Source organism: Halichoeres trimaculatus, unplaced genomic scaffold, assembly GCF_033239565.1.
Source record: "Halichoeres trimaculatus isolate MK-OKI-2021-1 unplaced genomic scaffold, fHalTri1.1 fHalTri1_scaffold_8, whole genome shotgun sequence".
In the NCBI taxonomy this organism is placed as follows: Eukaryota; Metazoa; Chordata; class Actinopteri; order Labriformes; family Labridae; genus Halichoeres; species Halichoeres trimaculatus.
Window position 1 is genome coordinate 30,491,170 of NW_027437186.1, and position 25,904 is coordinate 30,517,073.

At 41.0% G+C, this 25,904-nt stretch overlaps 1 protein-coding gene across 1 annotated transcript in view; it reads left to right on the forward strand.

Annotated features, from left to right (window-relative positions):
- loxl4 (lysyl oxidase-like 4) overlaps positions 1–22,956 on the forward strand; it is a 29,290-nt gene extending 6,334 nt beyond the window's left edge. The window contains exons 4-14 of the mRNA XM_074676582.1: positions 5,386–5,424; positions 5,650–5,863; positions 5,951–6,128; positions 12,525–12,679; positions 12,771–12,938; positions 13,250–13,412; positions 13,483–13,726; positions 14,771–14,886; positions 15,177–15,313; positions 18,902–19,013; positions 20,236–22,956. Of these exons, the coding sequence (XP_074532683.1) occupies positions 5,386–5,424; positions 5,650–5,863; positions 5,951–6,128; positions 12,525–12,679; positions 12,771–12,938; positions 13,250–13,412; positions 13,483–13,726; positions 14,771–14,886; positions 15,177–15,313; positions 18,902–19,013; positions 20,236–20,306 (1,597 nt within the window). The 3' untranslated portion in view covers positions 20,307–22,956. The remainder of the gene's footprint in view (positions 1–5,385; positions 5,425–5,649; positions 5,864–5,950; positions 6,129–12,524; positions 12,680–12,770; positions 12,939–13,249; positions 13,413–13,482; positions 13,727–14,770; positions 14,887–15,176; positions 15,314–18,901; positions 19,014–20,235) is intronic.
- The last annotated feature ends 2,948 nt before the right edge of the window (positions 22,957–25,904 follow it).

A 25,904-nucleotide genomic window follows, 5' to 3' on the forward strand; every position in this document is an offset into this window, starting at 1 on the left:
TTTATTTTGGTTTTTATTAAAAAACAGACGGTTAAAAAGAGGAGAGTTCTTGAAATACAGGTCATGCTGCTACGGCCTTCTCAGAGGTGTAATTGCAAGGTTTGCACTCTAACTAAAATTGCCACTGCAATTACGATTACAAAATGTGAGCAGAGTCACAGTGAAACAATTGGGTTTGAGACAATATAATGCTCAGTTTATGTAACATCTTAAACATCTTAAACAGCTGACAGGAAAAGTCAGGATGGATTGCAAGGTTTGGCCGAATTTAGCCGGTGACACTCCCCTCTTGGACTCTCTCAGTCCATTCTTAGAAATCCTGGACCGTGCCATGCCTCTGGCCTCCCTGTGTCTCTTGGATGAGACTCTGAAGATGCTGTAATTACAGGTTGGTCGTGACCAAGGCTCTCCGGGGTTTCTGCTGAGAGTGAAAAAACACCCCCAATTATAGCTGTGTGTGTGTGAGAGCAGGACACAGTTGGCAAGGAAGGTGGAGGAAGAAAGTAGCGAGAGAAAGAGGAGATGCGGAGAAAGTCCGAGAAAGGGAGTCACATATGAGCCAGGTTTTGGCTTGCTCGTGTGAAATATGTCCAATTACAGCAGCAGTTTGCAGCAGGGCGCGCTGTGTCAGCAGCCGTCTGTCTTTCTGTGTCGCTGTAGTGATTTGGGGACTTAACCAACATTTTATGTTTAATTATGTTCCAGACAAAATTTTCTTATGATGAGGGTATCATTTTCAGGCTTTCGGGTGACATTTTATGTGACCAAGTCTGGTTTTCCTGTCTGATGTCTGTGTGATCTTCCTCTATGACCTTCCCTCTAATTTATTTCACCATCTTTTAATTTTTGTATGTTGGCTGGATTGTGGCTGTTTGAACTGGGAATGCCGACTAGCTGAACTGAGTGGAGGCAAAGTGATTTTCACGAGCTTGCTCTGGCTTGGATGGAAATATTTAACAACTGTTTCACATGCACGATCCTTTTTACAGATAGCCAAAGTGAGGCAACATTAAAACTTCTGAAATACCACAAGTTAACCTCAGTTTGCCCTGTAGAAAGAAAAGTATGTTTAATCTGGGCTAATCTTTGCCCAGCTACCACTTATCTGTAATCTGACCATTAGGGAGCCACTTTGGAAATAACATATTGTTAACTATTTCAACAACAATTTAGGAGCTAAATAATCTCTCTGGTAAAGTAAAGCATCTTTGTGTATGCCATTTTTAGGGTTTCTCGTGTAGTTTTTGCCCTTTTCTACAGAAATGAGATCTTTACATGAGGGGTTGTTAAAAATAAATAAACTTGCTCCTAGGGGCAAGCCTTTATCCACACATTTTCTGATGCAAAAGAGAAAATATGCACAGCATCAAAGCTTTTTGTAAACAATGTTAGCACAATCATACACAAAGCATCTTACCAACCTATTTCAGCATCAATCCTCTCCTTTGAGCTTTCTTTGTCTCATATTTAGTAGCTTGTGAAAGTCTTTTCATGTGCAGATACACCAGGCAAAAAAATAAATTGCTCTGATGCTGTTTATTTCTTTTTGAAATACAGAAAGTGTAACCAAATTGGCATTTATCCTATAATGTACGAACTGAAGAAATGCAAAACAACAAAAACAAGAAAAGCAGTCAGAGAGCGCAGACCTCCACCAAGCATATTGTGATTGTCACGCAACACTTCAGTCCAACTTTAATGTTATACTCCCTTTCAGCAGACTGTCTGCTACAATTTGGTGTTATTGCAGGTTTGTATAACTTGTTACCTGACAGTGTTGAAAATTATGATGACCCAGAACATATCTCATACTCTGGATCTTAGTATCCAGAATAGTGCCAGGATTTGGATCGTACTTTTACATCTGTCAAAAATTATCATGACCTTGTCTTGTATTGTTTTGCAAAGCAATCTGACCATTTATCACATATGTTGAAAATGACCCTATCTCACAATGATAAAGAATCCTTTAAAAAAGTCCTAGATCAAGACGGTGATCACAATCACCTCAAATTCAATTACTTCTTCCTTGTCTCATTTTGAACATTTCCTGAAAATTTCATCAAGATCCGTATATTACTTTTTGAGTTATGGAGTTCACAGAGACTAAACAAATAAACAGACAAACTCTCCCAAAAACATAACCTACTTGGCCGAGGTGATTAAATCACTACTTTAATTGATTGCAGAATAATAAAAATGTTGTCTTTGCATTTGCAAAAGATACTGTGCTGATGTTGTGAACATCTAAACCAGTAGACACAGTAATAAAGTCAGCAGTGAGCAGTGTAAGGGTTATGAAACCCAAACAGTGGTGTAATGCTTCTCTTTAACAGGCGGGTGGGACTCCCTATCATTAGTCTCTGCTCTGCTGGCTCCACAACAAGTGCTGTATACAGTGTTTAGCAAAGCAAAGCAAAACTGCTAATACTGAATTGTCAGCAAAACAGGTTTTAATATTTATGATGGAGTAGTTAAACATGTAATGATCTTTTTTTTATTTGATTGTATTCATTACTGAAGTCCAGGCCTGAGGCTTTCATTTAAACCCCGAGTATTCGTCCAGAGGAATGAGAAACAGTTCGCTGGTGAGTCCAGGGTGAGATCACAAACAATTCCCAGACATGCTCCACGTGAGAAAAGTCATGTGCATGTTTCTCATTGTGTCCCCCTCTTGACATGCTGCAGCGGGGCCACATGGTAGACACATTTAGAATATTTTACAAGTCTAATTCAAGACACTGTAAAGAATAAGAGTTAAATTCTATACAATGAGTCAGACAGGGTTTACAGCTGGTCTCGTGACATCACACGCAGCTTTATTTAGAGACATGCCTGGGATTTACTTAAAAGGCTGAGTCTGCCTCAAGTCAAGTTTTTGATACAGTTTTGAAAGCTTAGAAGCTGTTTGAACTGTCAAAACTGCATCTTAAAGACTTTTTTATCAACAAGGAACTGTGACTGCGCAGTGTTATTCCAAAGTATTTGAATAGGAAAATACGTCGTAATACCAGCATTTGTATGGGAGGTCTCTGCTCCCCTCTGGTCCATTGACTCCTAACAGCATCAGGAAACAGGTTGTTATGTGACTTTTGGAAAATGTTCAGTCAGCACTCCATGACTTCACACAAACAAACATCGACATCACATCATGTGAGTGACAGTGCTTCTCTTGATTCCCTCATCCGCAGTTTGTTTTTACATTTTTTGTGTTTTTTTTTTCTTTACCCTTACGGGAATGTAGGGAGTTCATGACAGATATTCAAATATTGACCCTTCTTACAAATATCCCCACATGTGTTTGTTTCTATAAAGGGCTATGCCACTGAATGGCACGTGAGTCAGTCAGCATGTCAGCAGCAGCCACACGTTAATTAACAAAACCTGCTGATGCCATGCTGACGTAAGGCTCCACAGAGATGAAACTTGAAACTGTGTGGTTTATCAGTTTCAAAGTGGGAAGCTCAGTTACTGGTGAAATAGTTGAGCTCCAGTTTCTTTCAGGTTTTTTGTTGCGTAAAGTCATACCAAGACAGCTTTATTTTGTTGGACATTGACTAAAGGAAGAATGGACAGGGACTAGAGGGACATCAGGCCATATCATAAGACTAAACAACTGATTTGATAACAAACTGTGACAACAATCAGCCGCTAATGCAAGTATTTGAAAGCATCCTGGGTTAATAAATGGTTTGTTAAAGTTTATGGATGTCAGATCAGAAAGTCTAGTTATCACATTGTAATGTTAGCATTCAGCCTAGCCTACAGAAACGATGGCAATTAAATGGTTCAATAGTCACAGTGGCTGTTGGCTAAACTCAAAGTCTAAATGTGTTAAAAATACAAATGTTTCAATCAGAAATACCACTCTTTTGATTTTAATTAGTCCTCTATTTGCACTTTATCTATTTTAATTCTGTTTCTGATAAATCTGTGTGCTGTGAGATCGTAACTAGTCGTCCTGTAAGAGGGCTTTAGAACATTAAAACAGTTTTTTAGCCCCCAACTTAAGCATAGTGTCCATATATCATGTCTTTTGCAGGAAAACAGTTAATAGGCAACATATTTTGGACACTGAAGATGGTTCAGTGATGTGTAAGTCCTTCTGTCCATGTCATTGATTGTATAAAACAGTGAAAAGAAAAACAGCGTCTAGGTGTTACTAGGATTTTATCCCAGGTCAGCAGCAGCTACTTCAGGAAGATGTTTCAAAAAAAATGTTGGCTGTTGACCAAGACTATGGCTCCTGATATATCTGTCAGGCTGTAGCGTGTGGTTCTGTGAGTGTTCGAGTGTAATTGATATGAATGTTCGTGTTGCTGCACCCCTTCTGTAGTGGTTTGAGGACGCCCTGGCATGGTCTGTGTGGCATTTTTGCTTCATGTGTCAGCCAAGAGAACTGAAGGCTTTCCTCTCCTCTACTCTCTAGAGACAGCCTGCCTGCTTGGTGCATAAATCTTTATTTGTTTCTGGCGTTTCTCTGACCTGCAGCGCAGCTCTGTGCCAGTGTTTCTGTTTGTGTATCGTGCTTGGTCAAACCATGTTTTCCCAGAAATGTTGTACATCACTGATGTTGAATGTCATGATTTTTTTGGACTTCGTGTGGCTTTAGAGGTTGAAGACCTCATTGAAAATATATTGTGTTTTCATATCCTTTTATAGTTTGTACATCCTGTAGTTATGCACAAACTGGCACAGTATTGCAACAAGCTGTGCCCAGGTCTTGTATTTCAAAGAGTGTATGTTAGTTTAAAGAAGAAACACATGTGATTTAATGTAAAGGTGGCTTATTTGGATAAAAAATACCCAGCTGTACATTCCAGGGGAACACTTAGGCTTGTGTCGATCACAGGAAGTGCTGTTACAGCTCGGGAACACATGATGCACCGTCCATTAACTCTAAACATAAACACAGTAAAAAGCAAACAGCCTGCATTCCAGATGGAAATATGCTACTAGACCTATAAAGAAAGAAAAATACAGAAAGTGAAGTTAGTAACAGAGAAAAAGTACAGTACATTCTTCCTTTAACTACACAAGTCATCGCTGTCCCTGTACCTAATTTCACACTTGCCACAAAGCCACATGCACTGCTCATTCTGGATTTATATACAAGAGGTCTGTTCAGGGCTGTATGATTCATTTTGTGATAAAGTCAGCGTCTGAGCTCCAACTATTTTCAGTCATCACAAAGAGCCCACGTTTTTAAATGAGTTTCTTCTCCTGCTCCCTTTAGCACATGTCAGACTCCACTGTAAGTTATACAGTCACGACTTCACACAACAGAAAGTGGTCTCTGCACTGGCGGCCTGTAGCTGTGTTTGTCACCGCAATAAACAGATCTGATTGAGCTAACATCCATGTGTTCTTTTGGGTCTTTTGCAGGAAAATATGGGACACCAAGGTTGCAGATCCTTCAACAAGGTAAAAAAAGAAAAGAGAATTTCACATGTTGCCTTATTTGACCTTGCAAACTCAGTCAGCATCTAACACAGTAAGATACTAATAGGCCTACAGAGTAAAGCTGATAAATAATTGCCATGGTGCTTAAATGCTTTACCTAGATGTAAAAGCACAGATGACAGGAAGTTGGTTGAATGCTGTCAGGGGTTTTTAGAATATATGACCAACACATTTTCTTCTTTCTAGACTGAGCCTCATGGCAAAGAAGAAGGGATTCTGGGTGGAGAAGGTTCACTGTCGGGGTATTGAGAACACACTCTCAGAGTGCCTTGCTCAGCTGTCGATCCCCCGTAGTCCCACCCCTTGTAAGAATGGGAGACATGCGGTGGTCAAATGTGTACCAGGACCTCAGTTTGCTCGCATCTCCTCAGGAAGACCCCAGGCTCCTTATCCAGTTGTGGTAAGATTTATTGAAGCCTCTACAGGCACTGCCATACACTGTCTTCATGAAGTGTATAAGTTTTAAGATCTTTGCTTCCCTGTGCAGCCTGTGCGTCTGAAGGCTGGCCCCCGCCTGGGTGAGGGCCGTGTGGAGGTGCTCAGAGACGGAAAATGGGGGACCATCGTGGATCACATGTGGGAAAGAACTGCAGCCAGTGTGGTGTGCAGAGAACTGGGCTTTGGCACTGCAAAGGATGCCCTGCATGGAGCCTTTATGGGTCAAGGTAAGAGACGACAGAGCTCCTCCTGCCGGACGACTTAAAGTGGAAAGTTCTCCTCATTTAATCCAGTTGTTTTCAGTCTGCTGTGCAGGTTGGGTGATTAAACGTGTTTATCATGCGTCATGCTCTTGAAGAGAAGAAAAGGAGCTTTTCCAGTGTTTTGCTTATGTTTTGCTTATCTTTAGATGCCGCACCCGTCTGCCCCGACTGATCAGATAATGTATGGGCATGTGTGTTTTTCTGTCTGTGTGTTACCTGCTGGGGCTGACACTGTGTTGATTGCAGGATCTCCAGCTGTGATTACATGAGAACTGTGCCTGTGCTCCCAGCTGCCCAAATACCACGCACCTTCCACACACACACACGCACAGAATGAAATACTATAAGCCGCAGCGGTTTACGTTGGCATTTTGGGACAAAATTCACAGACATAATCCTGCTAGCCAAGCTTTTAGTTAAGTGTGTGAAAACTGAGCCCTGTGGTCTTTTTCCCTTCGATTTTAAGTTTTCAGCTCTGGTGATGCACACTTTCAGTCAGTCTCCAGCTGTGCTCGTGGTGTCCCCACCCTTAGGAGATGTGAGAACAGCTTCCCCATGCCTCAGGGTTCGCATGTAGTCTCTAATCATGCTGATCAAGATGAAATGTAGTGTGACAGTCTGCTGGTTTAGCTGTTGAGCTGATCGTACAAAAGGTATTTTTGCAAGTCTTGCTCCCTTTCTGGTTTTCTGTTGGTGATGTCATCTATGCTACCTTTCTCTTTGATGTATCCAGCAGAACTAAAATCCAGTAAAGCTTGCCTCCTTCTGAGGGACTTTCATTTCACCAGGCTTTGCCCTCTGCGTCGTCTGGTTTCTATCAGCGCTCGAAGTCGTTTGTTAAAGCCCCAGCTTCATCATGGTTCCAGCAGTCTGAGGGAGAGGTGTTTAATTGTCAGGAGGGCCAAGCTTCCAATTTTCTACCCAAAATAGGTTTTCTCTGATCTAACCACAACGCTACATTTGTGTATGTGAGAGTCTGGAAGTGCTAGCATGTATATGTTGCATGCTTGTGTGTGTGTGTGTTCATGCGTTAAAATCAGGCTCAGAGTTATGACATTTAGATGTGGCTCTGCTTTGGTTGACAAATAGCAGGTTTAGGTGTTTTGTGAACCTCATATTAGTCCTACCTCACTCCTAGAAATGCAGGTTTCCTATGCCATGCTTTGTAATTCGTTCAGTTACACACTCAGAGCTGCTATTTTTCAGGCAGTGAAACAGCCGGCATCTTTGTTCAATCTGCAACATTTTATTTCCTGGCTCAGATATTATCATTCTTTTGTTGCTGTTTTTTTTAATGAGTCTAGAGTGCATCAAGTTCAAGTAGAAGGTAATGCACTGGTCTTATACAGAAAATATGAGTACCAACAATCTGTGTCTGGGGCAAAAATCACTCAGCCACCAGTTTAGTGTCTTAGAAAATCCAGCTTAAACCTTTTACAACACACATTGATTCAGAGACACTGTCAAAAATGACAAAATGCATCAAAGTAGGGCTGAACAATTTTGCAAAATAACCTAAATGCAATTTTTTTTTTTTTTTTTTTTTAACCAATATTGCGATTGCGAATAACCTTTTGGGGGAGCACCTCTGCATTATTCACTAGCACAAGCAATAAATCATTCAAAAGTATGACTGACATGACAAAGAATACTGTCAACATATGAAAAATTCTTCCCTGTAAGCCAGGCCTTCATGTTATGATGAATTCAGATGAAGTGATGCATGAATTGATACAAATAACATATCTTTATTAGACATGCACTGATCGAGCTGTGCCGATTTTCTTAATTTTGGGGGATTGGTGATTGGTGATTTGTGATTGGTGATTGGCCCATCCTTACATATGAGACTGATCTTATTTATATACCTCCAGGAAGGTCTGACTGCCAGCCTTTGTTGCTTTTTGCTTTGAGACCTAAAACTCAGGACACTTTATTGAACGTTTAGGTTAAGAAACAAAGATTTTATTGATTTACAGGTATTGCTCAAAGATTTTCAACAAAATAAGATTAATCTTGAATGTATATGCTGTAAGTTATATAAAATAATAAAATAAAATTGGTATCGGCCAAAATCAGTATTAGCAGATCAGTTTTTTTAAATATTGGTGATTTTTGCCCCCCTGGTCTTTGTACAAGAAACTTTTTTATTTTATTTTATTTTTTTTTTGTACTTTTCTTTATTTATGTGTTTTAATTGCAGCCTTTGTGATTTGAGAATGGCATTCTGTTTCATTGCAATGTCAGTTTCAATTCAATTACAGCATTCATCTAATAAGTTATGACTAATTCTTGCAGTATGTGCAGTCCATCGCTGCCTCATACTGCATGAAAAGCTTCATTAGCTCCCTGCAGCCACCCAAAGGCAGCAGGACAGTTATATTGATAAATACGCAGCATTAAGTGTCTGAAGCGCTGCACCAGAGCACACAGCGATAATGTGGGCTCTCCATTGTGTTTACATTGATTAGATTACATGTTAATGACACCAAGCTCCTATGCAATATCCACACACACCTCTCAAAGTGACACACTTGTGTACTGGCTAATGTGAAAGCAATGGTTCCCATTAATCCTGTGCATCCCAGCTTCTTTTATGAATCTTTGACTCATCTTTAGGATGATCACTATTTCCACACAAAACATACAGCTGTGATTTAAAACAAGGCCTGAAGTTCACTTTACATACATAACATAAAACTTGACCCTTTTTCTCTGCCTCTGCTCTGTACGTCTACATACTCTACTATTGAGGCATGGTTTCACTTCAAAGTCTTCTCACAGCTTCCTTTCTATAACATGCTGTCTGTTCAACATTTTACTGGGACATATAATTTTCCATGTGTCTCAGGGCCACATAAACACAGGCCTATATGTCGTTGGTTAAAGCCCGAATTAGACTCTTTGATGAAAGAAACTCTCACTGAGACAAATTTCTCCTGCAAGCTCTCTTGGAATAGATATATCTCAGAAATCATCAACACGCAGAGATAGAGTTACACCGCAGTGGACTTGCTCTCTGTCAGCACGTGAGAAAAGACAACAACAAAACCTTGTGATTGCCATCAAATCTGTCAGTGAGCAAAAGGACCTCACAGGAAAGCGTGTGCAATTTAGGATGATCAAATCTGATAAAGGTTTTGTTTGAGCAGCAGAGTGTGGTAGACAGATTTTCTGGCTTTAAATGCACTGACTAATCAGATGTGTTGGAACAACTGAATGCAAAGAAGTAGTCACCTACACGTGAGAACAAGCACCCAAACAGAAAAGCACAAAAATCCTCCACATGGATAAGTGCTGTATCATTGTTTAACCATAGTCTGTATAAATAGCGGATAAAGACCCTGTGACGTCACCCACTGGTGTTTAGGCTTCCATTTTTAAGCCTGAGTTCAGCATTTTTGCTAACCTCATGTTTTTGTTTCCTTTTGCAATAAAATAGTGGACACGTTTACAGTTTCTCACAGGTTGAGTTTTTGATGGTAGCCTACTTGCAGTAAGATGAAAGAAGCTTTTCTGCAAGGACAAGGAAAAGAGAGAATCAGGATTCTGTGCCGTGGATGTTGAACTTAACCTCCACCAAACTCTGCAGAGGTGATGAGCAGTGACTGAATGAGAAGACTTGAACCCATTTGTACCCCAGTCTGAATTTTGCTGCACAGTTGAGCACTTGATACAGACATGGACAAGAACAGAGTCTGGAGCAAGCCCCGAGTGGTCACTCAAGGAACTGCAGTTTTGAGCACTTTCATGTTTGCTACTACTTTTAACCATCCTGAAATCCTTTTAGCAAAAGACGGTTTTGATTCCAGCTGGCTCAGTCAACTAAAAGCCCACAGGCAGACAGATCTTTTTACAAGCTAAAATTATTTAAGCTCTTGGCTAAGAAACTGATCCATGATGACAGAACGGCCTTGTAAGAGGCATTGAAAGTAAAGTACCATGGAAAGAAAAAGCGACATATGCGACATTAGCGTGTCCAAGAAAGGAGTGTAATTTCAGAGAGGAAAAGAACAAGGTTTCCCTTGTAACCACTAACCAACTATTTGTGCTATTCTCAACAGGAATGTGACCCATGTTCCGTTGATCCCATCTCAGAAGTTAATTTTTGAATCTTTCCAAATTATTGGTGGCATTTGCTCTAAATATACTGTGACCAATCTCAAACTGTTTAGTAAACACAGAATTTAAGCTGTCCCATTCACACAATGTCTCATAACTTTGATAGCTTTATCTGCTGTCAGTCTCCGACATCTTATGAAAAAAAAATCAGCATTTAGAATAAAATAGAAATAAATTAGAAAATACTTCATTCATCCCCAAGGGGAAATTTAGGAGGAGTCACAGCAGCAATCAAGAAAACAAAAGTAAGAAAGTGTATAGAAAGCGCAAAAAGGTCCATAATAAGATAGATGATGACAGCTTGTCCATCATTCTCCAGTCAGCCAGCCTCCACCTCCACAGGGTCCAGAACTGAGCCTCTTCAGCAGTCTGCTCTGTCTCTGTCTACTGTATCCTGTCTGCTCACAGCAGGTGAAGCTCTTCCAATGTGGCGTTGGTGTCTGGTGTCAGCTCTGTTAGCCATGTCTGCGAATAGCATGATGCTACTCTGCCCTCTGGTATTCCCTCTGTTGCTGGGTTAGCACAGCTAGCTTGTCCATCGTTATTGGAGATAGATCTTATGTTCCAATAATGATGGATGGAAGGGCAGGTCGATGTCGTCTCTTCTTAGCTCACACCTGAGAATGAACACGTCCTCCTCACTTCCTTCTCCTCACCTTGTGGGGAAACATCAGGCCTCGCACCAGTTAGCATTGACATGCTACAGGCTGCTAACAGCTGATTTCACTTGCAAACAATGCAGCCATGGTTACATGAAGGATCTCCAGATAAACACAGGAGCAAAAATAGTAAAAATGTCACTGAAGACAAAAACAGTTTGGTTCCCATGACTTGCAAATGAGCTACACAAAGTAATGATCCACTCCAAATGCAAAAATGACAAAAAGAGATGGAAAAATCACAAGAAATGGACAAGGAAGAGAGAGTTGGTGTAACAGGCAACCACAACGGGGCGGCGCCTAGCACATTTTGAGAAAAATGTAAGGAGAATACCATAGAAAAGTCTTTCAAGCTTTCTTCAGACTCCATCTTCAGACCCTCCTACTCCCATCATCATTACATTTATCACCACCACCATCAGAAAGCCAAATTACAGGGACAATGTTTATATTTCCTCTCTGGACCAACATTGTTATTTCCCTGTGTAATTTAGTCTGTGAAGTATCCATACATACTGTGTGCTATACGTATGTCAGGGAGTCAAACACCCTGAGTGCTTGTGTGTGTTTGTGTGCATTTTAAGTGTGTGTGGCCAATTTTGTGGAATTTATTTTGGGGTTTCGTGGATTTCCCGAACTAAGGTTTAAATACAGCATGTCAGTGTGCATTTTGAACACTGAAGCCCTGTGTTTGTCTTGATAACTTAAACAGTGGGAACTTAGATCTAGTTTGTGGCCTTTACCATGCAGATAGAGGCGGAAGTGGTTAAGGTGTGTCTTTTTCATACGTACAAACCTACGCATGGTGACCAGTATGGAAGCAGGCCTACAATCTACTGAAACCAACACAGGGACGGATTGGCTCAGGCTACAATCTGGTCGCAACCATTTCAGTCATCTTCCTTTTCACCCATTCTTTCTGGGTTTTCTTTTTCTTCCCTGGCTTTTTCGTGGTTAAGGTTGTGTTTATTTCAATTCGACCTCATTTCTAAGTTTGCAGTTGGTGCCTTTTGTGTAAGACATACTCTGAGCCAGCGATTACACTAAGTTTCATATGCTGCTATCATTATGGCAGCAGCTGCTTGCTTTCAAAGAATCCTTTGCTTTATCCTTGCCATCTTCCACGTTGTTCAGAGATTATCTGGTCTTAAACGACAAAGTGAAACAAGAGAAAGTCTGTTATTTTTGTTGACATGGATTTGGGTGTGTTTGCTCACCCAGGGTGGTGGACTACACACAATGTTTTTGTTGTAGTCCTTCAAGCTACATAATGGTGGTGATGAGGTGTGACAGATCCCCAAAGTAGATGTTTGTGGTGCAGCTGCGTGGCTTGTAGAGCTCTTTGTTATGACAGATAGGAACTTTTTATAGGTAGTTTCACACTAAAGAAGGGAAAGCACATTTGTGCTGTACCGATCCTTGAATGTGTGTGGCATCATGGAAGGATTAAGTCTGTGAATGTCATTGTGTCTACACTGGGTGGCCTTCCAGTCTTATCCATGCTATTCTGTTTTTTCTATTTCCCTTCTCTATTTCTGTCACAGCGTCTTTTAATCCAACGGTCCTCCTCCATCCTCAGGTACTGGACCCATCCATATGAACAGTGTGCAGTGTATGGGGACTGAGCGCTCCCTGCTAGATTGCTACTTCCAGGAGGTCCAACCGTGGACATTCAAACACAGCCAAGATGCATCAGTCCGCTGTAATGTCCCAAAGACTGGAATAGAAGACACGGTATGAAAACTAAACTTTTTCAAGACACACACCTTTCAGCTTTTACTGATAACACATCACACCTAATGACCATCCTTGAATGGATTTCCAGGTGCGGCTTACTGGTGGTAGAATCCCATCAGAGGGCCGTGTGGAGGTTTTAATTGATGTGGGGGGTCGTAAGCGCTGGGGCGCTGTCTGTAGTGAGAACTGGGGCATCAACGAGGCCATGGTGGTGTGCAGACAGCTCGGCCTGGGCTTCGCTGCCAGCGCTCATCAGGTAACTGACTAAGATGATCTGTATCCATGACTGATGAGGTGATGTGGTGTCCCAAATAAACAAAGCTATGATGCAGTTCCACCTTAAAACCAATTTGTTTAATTTTTAAAACATCAGATGAGAATAGTCATTTGTCCAAAATTTGTCAAAAAGGCATCAATGCTGTCTCCATTACTGATGATAAAAAGATCCAAAAGATGTTAAAACAAATGAAAACATGGAGGCTAATCCATAGTGTCAGCCCCATGTGTTCTGTGAACAGTGAGTTATGATACCAACAATGAGCTATGATCCCACCCTCCTTTTGACAGGAGACCTGGTACTGGCCCGGGGAACAAACTGCAGCTGAAGTTCTTCTCAGTGGGACTCACTGTGTGGGCACCGAGCTCTCGATTCAACAATGTCGTCGTAATAACCACGTCCACTGTCCCCGAGGAGGGGGAGCTAAAGCAGCTGGGGTCAGCTGTTCAGACAGTAAGTCTAACTTCTTCCTTTGTATTAACCTAAATCTGCCTCAATCCTGACACAATGTCAAACCTTTCAGCTGCTCCCGACCTGGTTCTGGATGCTCAGCTTGTCCAGGAGACAGCCTACCTAGAAGACCGACCCCTCCACCTACTCACCTGTGCCAACGAGGAGAACTGTCTCTCCTCTTCTGCAGCCAGGATGAACTGGCCCTATGGCCACCGGCGCTTGCTGCGCTTCTCTTCACGCATCATGAACCTGGGTCGCTCTGATTTCAGACCTAAAGCAACAAAAGAGAGCTGGACATGGCACCAGTGTCACAGGTAAATCACTCCTGAAGGGGTTATGGAGGTGTAGCATAGCTTAAGGGTTGAGGTTGTTGCAATGGAAAGGGCTGTTTAAATACTTTCTATATGTGGGATGTTGTGGTTGTTCCAAATGAGAAAACTGTGGTTTCTAATGTCTTAATGCAGGAGGTGAGGTTTTAGAGGCTGTCAAAAATGTTCTGACAAACACCTGTTCCCTCTACTAAATGGCCTTTTCGTGCTCTAATGACACAGCTCCCGTCACGTTGAGTAATCCAAGTTATATTTAATTTAATTGCATTGAATTGCTACCAGGAAAGAAAACAGGCAAAGGTGTGATCTATGTGCCAGTGCACATTTAGTTTGACGAGGGGTAAGCATGCAACATAAGCATTTAACATAAGAGGCTTTGTGTAGCACCGTGCATCGTGCACCGTGTACAGCATTCATCCATTTGTTGTAAATAGATGAAATATTTTCCTCATGTTCACTCTGAACACATTCCAGCCTTCCTTTCAGTTTTCTCCTTTTAGTAAGTCAGTTTCTTGTCAGGTGACAGGGGCACTTTCAGGCCTGTTGTCACGAGAAGAGAAGGAGACATTTGAAGCTCACTGTGTCAGCTGGGTGAGATTTGTCCCAGTAAATTACAGGTGGCCTGAAACGATGCCGTCATCTCTCCAGATCCATTAGCCACCCCGAAGCACATGTCTGTCAAATGACAGGTTAACCAATCTAGTTTGTACAGGTTGGTAATACAAAGGACAGGGTGGCCCAAGCAAGATCAGGTCCACTTCAGTTTGTTACAAAAACAAATAACTGCCATGGATGTGTGTTTCAAAGCCCTCCATTCACTCAGAATGAGTAAACAGCTCAGCATAGCTGCCGCTAAAACAAGCGTCTGTGAGAGGTGTTACGGTGACACCCCACGCTCATGTTCAAGCAGTGAGGTCATTAGGCTACGAGCCATAGGGAGCCAGTGTTCAGTTAGCACAAATGCAAACACTCATGGACATAACTCTCATACACTCAGTCTTACCTGGAGTTTCCCTTCTGTCGTCCCAGGCACTACCACAGCATTGAGGTGTTCACACATTACGACCTGCTGACTCTGAACGGCACGAGGGTTGCAGAAGGACACAAGGCCAGTTTCTGTCTGGAGGACACGTACTGCCCTGATGGTAATGTTCACTATTCATGAGTCCCAGTGACAAACAGTGTCCCATTAGTGACAGAAAATTAATATCAGTATTTCAGCTGCAGCCATTCAGACTGTTTCTTTGTGGTTAATGTATTAGATCAGAGCTGGCATTCTTTGTTTACTCTCCATTTACTGGTTATGTCAGGGATGAAATGGCTCATATGAAAAAGCCACATTCACATGTAGTCGATGATTCAGGAAGCTAAAGGCTCTTAAGCATTAAATGAGCTCTGATGTTATGATTGATCACATTGCTTGTATGTGTGTTAGGACTCCAGAAACGCTTCTCCTGCTATAACATGGGAGATCAGGGGATCTCTGTGGGCTGCTGGGACACATATCGACACGATATCGACTGCCAGTGGATTGATGTGACGGATGTACGTCCAGGAGATTACATCTTTCAGGTCAGCAGTCATTTAAGTTTCTGATATGTCCCAATGTGAAGTTTGGAAATTTTGCAGAGTACATTTTTTCATGCCAAAAAATAAGAATAAACCCTTAAAGATGCTGTGAGGAGGATCTGTTTTAATTGCACTCCCTTGCCACCTTGTGGCCCGGATTCTCAGGCACACTGTCATAAATTACATTGAGTGAGACTTGTGTTGTTTAAGAATTAAATGGAGATCAGATTGAAACAAGTCTTTTTTGCTCAAGACTTTTTACTGGTAACAACGTGCAGAGGTGAGGTATTTATCAGTACAGTTATGTAGCACTACGGTTTGGAACGTGACATCAAGCCAATGTAGCAGCCTTTATATATTATGACTGTAGGCTAACGTGACAGCAAGTAAACACTGTCAGTTTGTAAGTGGTTTCGTAGCTGTATATATTTAGCGGAGCTGGCAGCCCAGTGCTATAAGACATGATCGTAATGTGTAACGTTAGTGAATCCTGGACAGCTATGTCCTGCCAGTCATCTACCAAGCAGAGCTAACGTAACCTCACTTTTCATTTTATTGATAGACTCTCAAGTTTGAACAGACCACTGCAGAATAACTGCTGCATATTTTTTGGATTGGACATTATCACAAATAGTTTAGCCCCTGTGTTATAGAGTTAAAGGCTAATTAGCCTTTAGCTCTGGCTGTATCACTCTTCCGTTTAGCTTTCTTCTGCTAGATCCTGTGTCCACCATCACTACAAAATTAATCACAGAAATTACTTTCAGCAGAGAAAAACACAGATCTCTGTGGTTAATCTCTTCGCACTACTCAACTTCATCAGCCGGTGTGGTGTTGATATAAAGACCTAGACGTACCATAAATTAATCCGGCAATATTGGTGCTGGTAATCTCATTTTAAAGTGTGGATTATGCTCAGTCATTTATCTAGAAGGGAGACTTTTTCATGATCACTTTCAAAGTCTTCACAGCTTCTTTAATCTAGGAGTTTATTGAAAAAATTTGGGCCTTAAGAAACATGCAATTTCTGCTTCTTTTTGCACAATATCAGATGGTCGGACCGAAGCCGCTCTCTTATCTTTATGGTGGCATAGGCATAATTGAGGCCACCCAGACTGTGTCATAACATCATATAGAAACAACAGTATTTTAATGCTGAATTTTTGTGGATGTGAAGATAGAAAACAGACACTTACCTATGCATTTTGTATATCAAAAGCTTGGCAAGCTATTTAATGCACCTTTGGTCAACCAGACAATCTGTGCAGAGGCAAAGACATCCAATTTTAGTTTTTTATACCTTAAAAACCAAGAAAAATCTTGAGATATTATATCACTGTGCATAAAGCCATCACAAAGATATGATTCATGCTGTTATCGAAATTCTGAGGAGCTGGTACGTGATTTTTTCTGCCACATTATCCTGTCTGGCTTCTCAGACAGTAAATCTCAGCAAAAAAATCAAACATATTTCACAATATATCTTCTCCCCCTTTGAGGTCAGAGTTTAAGCTCAGGAGAAGATGTTCAAACGCTCTCAAGGTGGACTCCCTCGTGACTGTCTGAGGTTTACTTCTATTTTAGTAAAACCTCTTGACCTGCTTCATCCCAGTCATCACCTCAACCATTCCTCTGTCTGTTATTACTCCCGCCCTGGTCAAACATTCGAGTCATTGTGGCACTACAGTTAAACACATCAAGGACTCTAGTTCCCATTATCTTCTCTCTCCCATTCAGACAACTGATCCCAACATGGCATGCAGTTTCCTCAGACCTCACTGCGCCGATTACACCCCACGGTAGTTAATAAGTGCTGTTTCTCAGCTTGTCTGAGCTTTCACTGTCAGTCTTTGTAATTAAACCATTCTATTGATGATGGGTGTGTTTAATTCACTTATAACAAACACAAAGCATATGCATATAAATACATGAGCCAACAGACTGTATTTTGGGCACTCTGAGCAGGGTGTAATTATGAAGTTTTTATATTGATACGGCACGGTTCGGAGGCGGAAAGACTGAATGATAGATTAGGAAAGAAACAGAGTTTAGATGAATAAAAAGACAGAAGCTGGAAGCACAACTGAAGAGCAAAAAGGTCAAGGCTGTTTGGGGAGGCCAGCGTTAAGTGGACACAGCCAAGTTGAAGAAAGGAAAACAAAATGAATCTGTTTAGTGACAGAGTAAGGCTGTAAACATATTTTAAAGCTGCTCTCTCCGCTCTCTTTCATTTATCTAGAAAAGTGGGAATGATGCTTGATTTTTCTCATCCTTTGTCGAACAGAGAGATTCAGGAGGCCTCCCCTTGAACCACCCACTGCTAATGAAACACACCAATTACCCAAATTAACTATTGCCTCCCTTTAGTCAAACAGCAGCTAGTGCCCCCTTCCATTAGGGACGGCTAATTTGCCACCAAGGAATTCCTCCTGCCCTGTTTTTATTTTTATTGCCACTTTCTCACTGAGCGGCACGTTTTGCCACTGCAGCAGCACTCACACACTCTGATCCAACACTGTAATTTTAAAAAAATTAAAAGAGAACTCTTTTTTGTGCGTATTCACTGAGTTTTTTCAGGTTTCTCAGCTTATTTTGGTGCCCCTTTCCTTTTTTCTCCCTGTAGCTGTTTGTAACATGTACTTAAAGAGGGTGTAACAGTTTACAGAGCAGCTATTAGAGTAAATGACTTCTCAGTATTATCACCAGACCAGATTAGGAGAAAGGTTGTATCAGCAGTTATGGAGTGGCTCTGCAAATAACACACTATTTGCTCAGTGTATGGCAGCGCTCAGAATGAGCTGGATCTCATTGGACATGCAAACATGCCGATGCACATGAACTCAATTGCAACAGACTCTAATTTCAGGATGATTCAGTCCTTATTATGACATACCTGTGTGGGTTTGTCCCCTGCAGGAGCTTTGCTATAACCACATTCCACAAACTTACACCAAAGTTACATAACGTCCCATAAAGTTAGATATCATGTTTTTGTGGGAAGGAGTCTCTTTGTAACATGTTTTCATACAACTTATAAAGTATTTTACGATGGGCTTTCCTCAAAGGACTACCCGTATGTTCCATACTTTGTGTAAAACACAGTAAAAGCAAGTGTTTATTTACTGCCACGTTATTCAATCCATATGCTGAGCTGTAGACTACCAAGGGAACGTCATTCCAACATCAAGTCTGTGAGAAAGTATAGTGTTTGTATCTTTCAAAAGAGGAATAGAGTATGGTAAAGTCATCCAGCTTTTTATAGATGAGAAAGGGATTGACTATAAAAACAATAGAAGCCACGAGTGTTGTTTAATAGCAGTCCCTTTAACAATTTTACATGCAAATCTTCTTTATTGAAATGGCTTTCTCGGAGTATAAAAAGAGGAGATGGAGTCCGTGTTTGACCATGTGCCAGTTTGAGGACAGTATCAGAACAACAGAGGGGTCATTTCTGTTTTTTTCTTCATAAATGTTGGAAGGTATGGCAGAGTTTGTCCCAGAAGGTCAAACAGACCTGCTGTCTGCTGACGAGACACTGATTCACAGTTTATTGTCAGCATAGGTGATGTATGATTGTCTCTTTTTTTGCAGGTTGAAGTCAACCCCTCTATGGACATGGCAGAGTCTGACTTTATGAACAACGTCATGCGGTGTAGGAGCAGATATGACGGCCACAGAATTTTCATGTATGGGTGTCACGCAGGTAAGGACAGATTCCCACACAGCAGCCAAGTTCCTCTGATTTCAGAATGTGAGGCTATCAAGTTTTAGCCTGTTTAGCCTGGCTTTGTGGTTTGAGCCTGCACCCATATACAGAGGCCATAGTCTAAGTTGCAGTGGTCACTTGTCTGGCTGCTGGCCTCAGCCGTTTCCTGCGTGTTTTCTAGGAATGCACCAGCCAGGGAGGTGGACATGGGACCATAGATTTTTTGCCGACATCAGATATGCCATTATTTTACAACTCATTCAGCTGATTACTGTTACCAATATTTTTTCCATATAACTAATTACAGAGATCATCACCCTTTTTCCTGTTTTGGAAGTAGCGTAGTTTTTTGGTGCATACTCTTATCACATTTGATAGGTATTATTAATTTCTTTTGCAAACTAAGAAAAATACTTAGTTCTTAAAACTGCATATTTGTTTATTGCATTTAATTTCAAGCAACAGAAAAAGGCACATCCTTACCCTAAAAAAAAAAACATAACAATACCCACAACCAGGGCAATTTGGCCAATGTCACAATTGGTGTAGTTAGTAAACATAACCTCTGTTCGCAGGGAATGTGTGAGAAGTGCAACTGTACAGTAACTAAACCCAAATTAGATAAAATGGTTTGCTCTTTGATGGTAAATGTGCCTAAATGAGTCAGCTAAATGTACCTTACAGACTGCAAACTCAAATTAAATTTAAAACAGAAGCCAAATATGTGACCACTCAATCTGCGCTGTGCAAACAAAATCACAAAAAGTGCAAAAACTGTATACAGCTTCAGTCCTTCATCAGAACTTTAAGAGGTGGGCTCCTTCTACTCTGCACAACTCTATGAGTTACAAACACTGCATGACAGAGAGGTGCAAACAATACAATAATTAAAACACATTAGCAGCCGCTTCAGATCATGGTGCAAAGGCCAGTGTGTTGCAGTACACTATTTTATCTGTTTGTTTTTTCTGTGGATATCAGCATGTTGGGCGATATCTTATATTTCATTTTTAAGCCAATATTGTTTGATACCGATAATGTGCTGATATTATCATGCATCTCTGTTTTCCGCTCTTTACTCCCTTCATTCCCTGTCCTTCTTCAGATATCCTGTCATTAAAGTAATTTTGTTCATAATATTCATTCTTACCTGTACCCCGGTCATGTGACATCACCTGTCTACCCTTCTACATCACTTATAATTGTTTTTCCCTTTCAGGTGACGCATACAGCGCTGAAATTGAAGACCTGTTCGAGCACCAGAGGCAAATCACCAACAACTTTGTGTAGCCTGTTCCAGGGCCCACTACGAAAGCCTTCATGTGGGGGCCCAGAGACTTCTCAGGGCGGGCTGAGGTTGATGGCCCTCGGGACCCAAGGACCCTCATTAACACAAAAAATGGTCCCATGTCCATCTCCCTGGCTGGTGCGGATGAAAAGATTTGTAAAAGACTCACGTCAGTGACCATTGTAGAGACTCTGTTGACAAAAAGAGTGGAACAGGTGCCGGATGGCTCAACACGTTCTCTGCTCAACTTATGGAAGAAGGTTTCGGATATTTGATTTAGCCTGTACTGATTTTTGTGAATGTGGACGACCAGTCACTTGAGTTTGATTCAAAGTATGCATGAAAGAAGTAAACATCAATCTAATTGTTCTTAAAGACAATAGGGAAATTGACACGTTGGAAAAACATATTCCCAAGATTGAATACATGAAAATATACAAAAAAAAAGTTAAGTTAGTTTCTAAGTTTTCTGTCACAAAACCAGGATGTAACGCTCATGTAGCACCAACAATCTTGAATTAGCTTTGTTAGCATTTATCAACCCAAATTTTGTACTTAAACGAAACAACTTCTGACTTTTACTTCCATATTGGTGCTCTCTAACAATACTGTATGACATTTTATTAACCTCGCTGCGTTTCAGGTGAACAGTGTTTTATAACATGTTTTGAGTAGTTTACTGTTAATCTGGTATTTTATTTTTGCTTTGGCTTTAACATTTTTTAAAGGTTTTGCTTGTCATCTAGAGTAGATCAAATTATTTTTATGGAACAAAGCACTTTATCTTTGAAACATCAGTATTCAACTCTTACCCCCTCATACCTTTTATAATCAGCAACCAAATATACCTTTAAGGGAACTTGTGTAGAAAGTCCTGCTTAACATTTCAGAGAGCAATACATAAAGATGTTTAGTTTACATATGCAATGTTATATTTATGCTGTTACTTTATTTATTCACAGACGTTACAGAAAAACAGCATGCTGAGTAAAAATTTGCTAGCTACAGTTTCATAATAACACTTTTTTGTTTTGTTTTTCCAGAGAATTAACCAGAGGAAGAAATGATTTCATACAGTAGTTACTGGACGTAGTTTTTGATGAATAATTGTTCATTTATTTTATTTTAGTTATTAAAACAACTGTAACTGTACAGTTTTCTCTTCCAGCGTCTCTGATGGGAGGGAAAACTAGGGGAGCCACAGTTTTGCGGTAGGCAGGCGGGCAGGGTTTAGAGAGCGTATAAAAGCCTTTTAATTACGTCTGTTTGGGTTAAACTTAAGGTTACGGTTAAGGTTAGGGCTATAGCATGTGCTTTAAGAAGAAACATGGAATTGTTACTTATGGCATCAGGGTAAAATCAGGGATCTGGGTTTCCTTTGTAGATGAACTGCAGAGAGGATTGTGCGTTTTAGAAAGATTTTTTTGAAGGTGCGGTGATTTGAAGAAACGATTGAAAAGGTCGGAGACAAAAAGAAAGAAAAGGATTAAGTTCGGAGAGGGACTTGCGCTTTTACTACCAAAGCTGCCTTTTTTGTAGGCAGCCTTACAGAGACCACAAGCTGGCATTTTCAGCTCCCCAACGAGAACAACATGTTTGTCTGGGAGAAAAAATAAACCCCTCGATTCATGCTGCAGCACAGTAAACACTGGCCTTATTTTAACTAAAGCTGGGCCTGTTTAAACACATTATATCGTCCTGCACTTACTGGGCTTTCTATTTAGCTCCATTACAAACTACAATTCAGCTCCATTTTCTTTACAACATGGAACTTGTGTTAATCATGTTGTTTCACCACATTAATGTGTCTGATGTGTTTGGCTCATTGTCTGAGTGGTTAAAAAACCTGTTAAGATGGTTTTCCAATGGACACGTTCCAGGACAAGTGGTGGAAACAAAACGTCACTGTTAAGGACAGATGTAGACTAATTTATTTCTCTAGCAGATTGTGCCTTTGTGAGTTTCACCCTACAGAGAAGGCTTTGAAATACTCACACACCTCTCCAGATACAAGCAGCCTAACGACCAACACATGATGAAAATGTCCGAGATGAATCTGAAAGTCTTTAAAGTGTGATGATATTTTTGTGCTTGTGTACAGCTGCTGTTGTCCTATAATATGATCTGCTCTGTGTTATTTAAACTATACTCCATAGATTAAGTCAGTTTATACTCACCACTGTTGTTGCATTACTGTATTTGTACCCTTGCTGTAGGCATAGCACTGGGACACATTTCTCCATGGCCAGTTCTGCTTTTATTTGTCTTTAAAGCTGAGAGTGTGAGCTACGTGGTGCTAATCTACAGTCACATTCACAGAAAGCTGTGCTCTCAGGGACTTTGACCTCATCTAAAGGGTAAATATAAGGTTTCATTTGATGTGATTTAAGGGTGCTTTTAGCTGTGATACAAACACAATGACGCCAAATGAACTGGAGCTGTTCTTTTTAGTCAGCACTCGTACTTAAGTAATCTGTACCCACATGTGTACTCTGCAGATAAAAACTGAAGGTATGAAGGTGATAAGCTTTGTTTTTCTTTAGGAAGGTCAGGGTATCTGTGGATAAACACTGGCTGAATCAGAAACAACCTTCAGTTGAGCAACAAATGACCGTTCATTCATTCATTCATCATTACTGTGAATCAATAAAACTTCATCACATACTAAGCTGTCTCCTGCTTCCTGTCGCCTCTTTTTTAATGTGTGATGCAACATAGTTTGATTTATGTGTTTTTTATTAGAACAGATAAAGTATTATATCCAGTATTTTTCATCCACCTGTTCTAATTTTTGTGAGTTATTTTGTGGGAAGATCTGATCCTCCCAACTGGTTACTCAAACACTCTTTGCTTCTGGTTTTTGGACACTTAAAAGCTGGTGAAATACTGAAGCTGTTTTTTCAAGGTTTCCCATAAAATAACTAAGCTTTCCCAGGTACAAACCTTTCAAGCTGTTAGATTTTCTGCCACTTAATCCTTTGCAAACACTGCCTCTCATGGGAACCCAGAAATCACACCACCTCACTATTTCAGTAAGAAAAATACACAACGCTGTCCTGGAATTAATGACTAAATTCACAGCGTATCAAATCTGTTAGAGGAGGGTGGAGTAATCAGCTATGTCTGGAATGGAAATTTACTCTTAACAAAAGTCTGATTTGATCACAGCTGACACGTCCACCCAGAAAGAAAACAGACAAGCTGTGAAGTGGTCACCGGCTGGGATGAAATAGATGCTGGGCAAACAGGAAGGGAGCACTTGAAAGCAGAGCACCTGGGTTCATGAAGTGTACATGCACACATTCAGGATCCTTTCATGCAATTTTGGCACACTGTATGTCCATAAGCACACATGCAAGCAAACAAGTACGACAGACTTCAAAGATGACCTAATACATGAACATATATATTGGGAGTGTTTGGTGATTTGATGGGGGCACTGCAAGAAGCCGATGTGCAGCCAGGGGTACTTCAGGGGTTGTCCCTTCCAGAAGTGCCCGAGATGAGCCCTGTTTTCTTCAAGAAGCACACAGAAACTGTCTAAGATACATTCTTTCAGGAGTAAATACACAGATGACCCACTTGCTCCCTGCAAATATAGTCACTATCTTGGAAAGACCTGAATTATCTCATCAAACTTGCAGACACTAGATACTAGAGTCTGGATCTGCTGAGAAAGAATGTCATTTTGAAACTCAGAACATGATTACATCTCCAGGACGGCTCAGTCTGGTGCAGCATGGGCTCAAGTGAAACCCAAAACAGGAGAGAGTGAAAAAAACAAGAGGAAATATGCCCAAACTCCATCCATAAACACTCACCCATGCAGCTCTCGTTTTATCCTTACAGGCCCACTTCCTGTTTGCTGCACGTGTTTTTATTCGGGAGGCCCCTCTGCCACCCCACCCTGACCTGATGGGGACCACAGACGGCTCCACAATGGAGGACTGTATGCGCTCTCTGAATGACAGACCTGTCCGTACAAGCTACAAGTGCCCCCTCCACCCCACCCTCACCCTCACTCTGTCACACAAACACACATACAAACAGCTGGACTGAATACCATCATCTCTTTTTGGAGGCAGTGTTCCATGTTTTATATAAGTGATCGAACATCAGATAATGGAGCAGGAATGTGTTCTGCTGAAAGAGCCACGGGTCAGCGTAGATAAAAGACACGTCTGCCTGTGATAAGCTGCCTCTGGATCATCTTAAAAGCTGTAAGAAGCCTCATTAGTGCTTCCTTCCCCTTGTAATTGAATCACCTGCTTCCATTATTTAGTGTGTGCTCAGTATGTGAGTGTTTCAATGCATCATCAGCAGAGCACCTGCACACAGGCCCTCACTCATCACCTGGGATTGTTCATATTTACTGATAAGGAGATGCTTTCCTGAATGATGATCACATTTGCATAATTGTGTCATCCTGTTGAGTAAAGAACACATTATGAGACACATTTAATTTCCATGTCTGGCCCATTGAGGGAGTAAATGAAAAGGCAGAGAGATATAATGACTCAGAGCACTTGCAAATTAGCACAATGCCTTTCTTGGGTGCTTGTACAATATCATCTACCTCTTTATGTGCTTGTTTGAGTGTTTCTTTTTCACTGAAGGTACCTCTATGTGTGTGCAAGAGCCGGCGCACGTACCCATGTACCTCCCCCCTCCTCTCCCACTCCTCCCCACCCCAACCCTCTCCTCTCCTCTCCTCTCCTCTCCTCGCTGCACGCCGAGATTTATTGCAAAACAGCCCTGTGAGAGAGTACACATGCTCTGCCCAGTCTCCGTACTGCACCCTGACAATTACTGCTATATATACCACTCCAAATGAGAGCCATGAACCGGCGTGATTATAGGGTGGAGCAGAGGCAAAGAGGGAGAGGGGGGGGACGAAAGGATAGGGTGAGTAGAGAGAAAGAAGTTGAGGAGAGTGAGAAAGGGAGAGGAAGACAGGTCATACAAGTGGAAGGGACTGGAAGTCACTGTGAATGGAACTGCGCATTTCTCATAAATCATAGTGTGTATGAAAAGCTATATTTTCACCTCAAAAGCATCCTTGTTTTAAGATACTGGAGGTAGATGAGATTAAAGAGAAGAGATGCATGCTGGGAATGAGCAGCATCTTATGGAGTTTTTCCTGTGTGGGAGAGTAAAGATCGCCTAACCCTATATCTGTTTTTTCTTTTTTTATCAGCAGTCTTAACTGCAGGGAAACTACACTGTATGTTACATGGCACAGGTTACCACATCGCTGGGTGAAGAAATGCTGCCCTCTTCTGGAAGTGAGGGGAACATGAGGAAGAACTTCAAATGTAAAAAGTGACAAGATGAGCATTTTTTTGAACAGTTCAGATTTATGAAAAAGTGGAGCACTACAAAATAAATACATAAAAAAAAAAAAAAAAAAAAAAAAAAATATCAAGTGTTTTTGTCTTATTTTCAGTAAAAATAACTTTTTAGACTTAATAAGAGCTACATTCACCTGACCAGTCCAGAAATATGTCTCATTTAAAGTTCTTTAAAGACAAAATGAGGTCTAAATTGCTTGAAACAAGTAACAAAAAATCTGCAAGTGGGGTAAGAGAAATGTGCTTGTA